General features: G+C 40.2%; 1 protein-coding gene across 2 annotated transcripts in view; it reads right to left on the reverse strand.

The window, feature by feature from the left end:
- The window catches only part of Znrf2 (zinc and ring finger 2), a 97,786-nt gene extending 90,894 nt beyond the window's left edge, over positions 1-6,892 (reverse strand). For both annotated transcript variants that reach the window (XM_013355991.3, XM_078039905.1), the window contains exon 1: positions 6,285-6,892. In XM_013355991.3, the coding sequence (XP_013211445.2) occupies positions 6,285-6,747 (463 nt within the window). In that variant the 5' untranslated portion in view covers positions 6,748-6,892. The remainder of the gene's footprint in view (positions 1-6,284) is intronic.
- Between the last annotated feature and the right edge of the window lie 240 nt (positions 6,893-7,132).

Genomic DNA, 7,132 nt, shown 5'->3' on the forward strand with positions numbered 1-7,132 from the left:
TATCAGGGGGAAAATATACATATTTACAAATTCTACCATTATGTATAATTATAATGCACACAAAAAAATCATAAAATCCTTGCACCTCAGATCCTATCCACTATACTCCTGGTTGCTCGTCTCCAATTAATTCATTTTACATTCTCACTTTCAGACTCAGATACATGACATAATTCCATACATTTTCTCTGGAAATAACCTGCACTAACTACTATATTTTTTTGGTCTCATTCAACTTCCCAACCTCACTGCATTAATGAAGGCTACTTTACCACCCATGCTAATTGTTTTTATGAACAATCACAACTTAATGGGGGAAAAAAGTAGACATAAAGTTGAACAAATTCTGAGATACCATACTAAGGTTTTTAAATATTAGCCTATACCCTTAAAAACAAGCTTTATATTCATCCCTTAGTAATCACCCACTTTTTAGATCCACTTATAATCCCCAAATTGATGATTTCTCAATTTTTTTGTAAAGTCCCAAGTTAAAGAATCATTTTGAACTTCTAAAAGGATGCTTCTATCCAGATGGAAATCCAATAGCCACCCAAATTTAACACACCTAGAAGAACTCATTACTTCTGAAAATTGTTCTTCCCATCTTTAATATTGCTTAAAGGTGTCACTATGCACCTAGATTCTCAATTCTATCATTTCTACCTTATAAATCTAGATCAAATCCAATTTTTCTCCTCCCTTGACAATAATTTCAACTTAGGCATCTTCCACAAATTTTCTTTTTTTCCTTTATTTTGCGGTACTAGGGATTGAATCCAATGGCTCGACCACTGAGTTATATCCCCAGGCCTTTTTATTTATTTTCAGACAGGGTCTGCCTAAATTGCACATACTGGCCTCAAACTTGTAATCCTCCTGTCTTAGCTTCCCAAGTAGCTAGAATTACAGGTATGCACTAAGGTGCCTAGCCCATCAATTACATTCCAAATTTTCTAGCTTACTTTCCTGCTACCACATTCTCTGCTTAAAAAACAATCTGGATCAGGGTTGTGTACAGTTCAAAAACAAACACTCCACCACTAAAGAAGATTATATAATACATGTACATGTATTATCCTACAATGGTACCCCCTGGCCTAATTACACTACCTTGCTTTCAAACTTGATTAAATAAAATAAATGGAGCACTGTAGAATTTTTCAATGATCAGTCCAAATTTCTATTCTCTAGACATGTGTTCATCATTCCTCCACACACCCAACAGTCCAGATATGGTCAACTTTTCAGTATACCCTATCAAAGTCCCAGTCTTTTGTGGATTTTTTCTTTAGTCCATAGTCCCTCTCCTCCATAAAATTTTTAAATCCTTCAAACAGTTGAAATGTTACCTTTCTCTGTGAAGCATTCTTTGACTACCCTGGCTAGAGATCCTTCACTAAATGTTTTGTTAAAAGTCCTATACAGAACTTATAACATTGTATAATCAAAAAGGTCTTCTAAAACCCAAGGGAACATTGAGCAAGAGCAGGAAGAAGCCTTTCATGTTTATACCCATGAAACCTAAAATTCCCAGCCCCTAAAAGAGGCTCATTCATGTTTACTAATATTGTACTTACTATATGCATTATTGCAACTTTTTAAAAAGTTCTTTAAAAATGAGCTTTTTAAAAAGTTAAGGCAGTTACATGTTTACTGTACTACCTAAGTCTATTAATCAGTGTGGCACACACTTTAAAGAAACTACTTTGGATTCCTACTTTCTGGTTTTTAAACCTTTGCAAAACCCCCACCCCTTGAGTGTGAACCAGACTCATAGTTCGCTTTTAACCAATGAAACCTGCAATAAAGGCCTGGTATACTGATGACATAGATATAGTACTAGCCCATCTTCCTACTCTCTCTACTTTGCTGGCTTTGAAGAAGCAAGCTTCTAAGAACCCAACTACAAGACAATTCTGCCAAACAATTGGAGGCCATCTGAAGACAGATTCTTCCCCATCTGAACCTCTAGATAATGCAATCCCAGCCAACATTTCAAATGGAGTCTTGCAGAGGACTCAGCTATGGCCTAGATCCTTGACCCATAGAAAGAGAAATAAATGTGTGTTGCTTTAAGCAGCTAAATCTGTAGGAAGCTGTTAATAAACATCATAGAACACAAATACAATTGGAATGTAAGACATTTCTGAACCCTTTGTTCAGATAAAGGGCTATGTTTTTTCCAATTTCTAAACATATAATGATGGAACACATGATGCAAAATTAAACATTTTAATTAAACAATGTGCTTAGGAATATTTATGTAAGAAGATAAATCTTAGAAAATACTTTGCTACATAATGTAGTTCCTACACTTCTCTTTTAACCCTTTAATAAACCCAATTTTAAGTATATCCAGTGTATGGAAGAACATTAAGGTAATTTACCTTTCAAGATGAATAAGTAATATGAAAGTGGACATTGAAATAAAACCTACTTACTGGCTACCAAGCAAAACAATTAATTGGAGAAGAGCAGGGAACTTGCTGGAGACCAGGACTACAGTAGCCAATAAGCATCTAAGTACCTAGTATTTACAGCATGCAGTTCTAAGATCAGATAGGGTCCATTCAACTATTAACACTCCTCCCTCCAGCTCATCTTCTACCTTGCGGTCAAGGTACTTCCAAAAAATTCCCAAAGCAGAAATTTCTATGACAGAGGTCACACTATAGCATGAAACATATTTAAAAATACATGAGATTATAAGTGAGAAACATTAACCACAAAAGTTCCTTTTCAAGACTGGCAGGGGTAGCAGTTAGAAGTGTCATTTTTCTTAGGAAGAGGCAATTCATTCCTCTTCTGCCACTCCCTATAAATGGCTTCAATTGACTAAAATAAATTTCAGAAATAGAAACCATATTAACTATGTCATCTATCCCAAATCCAAATATTTTGGCACTTGATATTGCTAAGAAGTGATGACTGAGAACAATTCAGTAATTTGAGATAATCTACACCATAAAACCTCATATCCATGTTAAAAATCAGGTGAAGTAAACCTTCTAAAAAATACAGATCTTAAGATATGTAGTTTTAAGAGAAAAACCATACTACTTTGACATGAGGAAACAGGCTTCATAAATAACAGGAGGCACATGAATTCCAAACAGAATATTGCAAACCACAAACTCAAGACAATTAGACAGTCAAAAGCAACACTGTACTCCTGATTGATTGTCTTCAATTAATTCACTTTACATTCTCACTCCAGTCTCAGATACATGACATAATTCCATACAATTTCTCTGGAAATAACCTCCACTAACTGCTATATTTTTATAGTCTCATTCAACTTCCCAACCTCACTGCATTAATGAAGGCTATTTTACCACCCATGCTAATTGTTTTTATAAACATTCATGACTTAGTGGGGAAAAAAGTAGACACAAAATAAAGTTGAACAAATCCTGAGATACCATACTAAGGTTTTTAAATATTAGACTATGCCCTTAAAAGCCAGTTTTAAAACAAAAGGGATGGGCAATATTAGTAGTAATCAAGATAGCTTCTCTTCATCTTAATAGTATTAATCTCATCAGTCCGAACAAAAAGAAAAAACTATTTCATTTTTTAAAAACCATACAGATTCTAATCATAGTTTAAAGTCTAAGAACTCACTTCTCGGAAATTTCTACAAACTGAAATATCTGGATCAAGCACCTCTTTTTCAGTTCTCTAGAGAGATAATTAAATAAGAGTATATAGCCAAAATATATGTCTAAAAAAGAGTAAAACATAAAACCATAACAGAAAACTTCCTTGTTCAATTTGGCAATTATGATAGAACTACTAACAAATGGATTTGCTACTAGACTCCTAAGATTTAAAAAAAAAAGTGACAGTTTTTCATTTTCTATAAATTACATAATAACCCATAAGAGAAAGATTATTAGCCTCATATTTTTCTTATGAGAATAATACAACTAAAATAAGTTTTATAAAACAGTTAAGAACTTTTCATTAATTTAGAAATATTCTTTTTCTCAACTTTCAGATGGAGTTCATTACATATTCCCAAAGTTAAAGGACATGCTAATATCATAACACACATAAAAATTAAGCCAATGTAAAGTGTAATCAAGTTGAATTTTTTAAATTATAAGGTTCATCATTCAGCTCCCTAAGTCTCAAAATAAGAAACATGCATCTATTGTTTTCCTCATTCCATGCACTGACAAAAATCTCACTAAGACAATGCCACTAAAAAATGGGTTTTCACATAAATCTATTCCATCTGTCTCAAGAATTTAAAGTCACAGCCCTCTGTTCTGATCTTTTCATTTAAGAACAGGTATCTTCTGATACTTTTCCAGCCTTTCTCAACTGAGGTTTCTCATGTGAATCAGTAAAACACAGAAAACTGATGGTTTCCTCAAAAGTCCCAAGAATGATACATAACCAGAATCATTTTGAATACACTCGGAGAGAAAACGTTATATTTATTGCACACATTGGATAGACAGGAGTGTTCAATTCTCTACAGAGATCTAGTTGGAAAAGACTGCCCAAAGTTCCTCACACTATCCTGTCTTCCAAACCCAAATGCACTAGAACCATAAGCACATAAACCTAAAATTTAGACTTAAAAAAATGCTTTACCTCCAACTTCCAGCAACTAGATCTTTTCACTTGCTAATTTATTATGAATTAAAAGCATGGGTGTCAACTGTTTGCTCTGGTCTAAATGGAAGTATTAAACAAAATAAACCCATGCAGATATACTTTTTGTCGAAGTGAAGTATAAGCCCTTTAAAATGCAGTAATCAATATATTAAGTGAATAATTAATTTGACAAAACCTTGCCTATTTCTTTTACATCTTTTGATGATTAACACTGCTAAATGCAAATTTTTATTTTAAAAAGAAAAAAAAAATTTAAACCAGTAACAGTCCTTATCTTCAATTCTCTGGAAACTGCTTTACAGCACCTTCAGCTGTGTTGTAATCAAGGCACAGTAAGGACACCACCAATTCTTTTTATCAAAAACAAGATTTTAAAGATGGCCCAACTGTAGGAAAACAACTGATATTTTCATTTACACAGCAAATATTATCATAAATAGATAATTAAAAAGTTAGCCACTCCTTATTAAAGTGGAAAGCGGTATTAAAAAGGTGGGAAAACTAAACACGACATCTTTATTTTTAACTTATTCTAGTGTGAATGCTGATAGAAAACCAGAACAGATATATGTTCTTACTGAATATTCTATTTTACCAACTTTCTACTCAAAGTAATTACATTTATAAACACATGAGTAAAGAGGCTATAAAAATGGAGGGGATAAGTGTTTTCCCTGTTCTTCTGTGCTCAGTTGTATCAGGAAAATTATGCAATTATATGGGAATACTTATCTTCTATGTGTTTCTTTTCATAAAGGAGGGAGGAAAGGTGGTCTTGATTCAGCATAAAACAAAGAGGTAGAATTCATTTTCCTCAGATGAAGCGCACCCTTTCTTCGGTAAGCACTTTCCTACTAATTTTTTTTTTCCCACAAGTGACTTTTCCTTAACCATAGTCAATACTGCTCTTCAAAAGAATGTAGCCAATTACTGCCCCCTTGTAGGCAAAGTTGTGATAATTTTTAAACGCTCTCCTAAAGAAACTGTTTAGGATTATTTAAATTTCTAAATTAGGCAGGGCTGTCATTAACCATTATGCAAAGTAGCAATTCACTGAGGTTTAAAAAAAAAAAAAAAACCACTTTCAATCAACACATGCATCCAATTAACGTATGTGCTAGGTGAGCCCATTTAGAGACTTAAGGATCCCCGATTTTATTTAAAAGTCGGTCCAATGGAAATGATAACTTCCTTCTTTTTCAAATACTCAAACGTCCATTTGAGGCCCTCGACTTTTGGCTGCTCCCCACTCGGTCCCCAGACACAACTACATTTAGCAGCGGGTCTCCGCCTGACTTCCTGGTATTAAAAGCCACAACCACGAGGGCTGTTTCGTCAGCTTGTTTTAAAACAATACTTGCTCCATTCTCCTCACTAGGGGTGGGTGGGGAGGGAACTTTCCCTACAGAGGAGCCGCTACCACCCAGGGAAGAGTTCTCACGAGGTTTAAAAATAGAAACCAGGCGTCTTAGCGGCCCCGGCACCGCAGGGGTTAAGTGCAACTCGGGGGGCAGGTCGGGCCGGGTCGAGCCCCGAGCGCCAAGGCTGAAGGAGAAAAGGAGAAAGGTAAAAATAACCGGCGGCCGTGACCCACGTGCAGCTGCGCAAGGCAGACGGGAGGGCCTGGCGCGAAAGAGGGGAAGGGGCCGTACCTCCAAACATGTGCGGCGAGAGGTGAGCTGGGAGGGAGCCGATCACCAGGCGCGGCCCGCCCGGGCCCCCGCCCGCCGGCCGGTCCCTGCCGCCGCCGCCGCCGTCCTCGGGGCTGCTGTGCACCGAGTCCTGCGAGCCGTACGGACCGCTGCTGCTGTTGGGGATGCTGAAGGAGGACTGCGCGGCTCGGGCCCCCGACGCCACGCTCCCCACGGCCCCGCCGAGGGAGCGGCTGCGCGGGGCTGCCGGGGCCGCGGAGGCCGCCGCTGCGCCGCCCGAAGCGCTGGGCTGATGTGCACTAGGCACCTGAGCTGGAAACCTGCCCGCGGCCGCCTCCCGAGCCCCGCCGCCGCTGCCCGCGGTCCCATTGGCCCCTCCGCTGCTACTGGAAGGTAGATCCGAGCCTGAGTACGCACGGGTACGGCCGTTAGCGGCGGCCGGGCCGCTCTGCTTGGCGCCCATGTCCGCCCTGCCCCGGGCCGGGCCCGCGCGTAGGGCCCCGAGCACCGGGAGGGCGGGAGCGAGCGGAGGAGCGAGAGGGCAGGGCCGAGGCGCTGCGGCCGGCCCACTCTCCCCGCACGTCCAGGGCCACCACCCGGCGCCCCGAGGGGCGGTCGGCGCGCGGCGCGCTTTTCTCCTCGGGGCGGCGGGCGAGGCCGGCGACCTGACTGGGCGCAGGAGGTGAGGTGAGAGGGAGGAGGGCCTGGTTCGGCCGCGGCGGGCGCCGCTCGCTGGATCCGGCGCAGGAGGTGGCTCAGGTGGCGGTGCGGCGGCCGCTGGTTTCGGTTCTGGTGCGCCACGACGGGCCGCTGCCGCTCTCTGCCACCGCGCTCTGCGCCCCCGGCCT

Source organism: Ictidomys tridecemlineatus, chromosome 2 (assembly GCF_052094955.1).
Source record: "Ictidomys tridecemlineatus isolate mIctTri1 chromosome 2, mIctTri1.hap1, whole genome shotgun sequence".
In the NCBI taxonomy this organism is placed as follows: Eukaryota; Metazoa; Chordata; class Mammalia; order Rodentia; family Sciuridae; genus Ictidomys; species Ictidomys tridecemlineatus.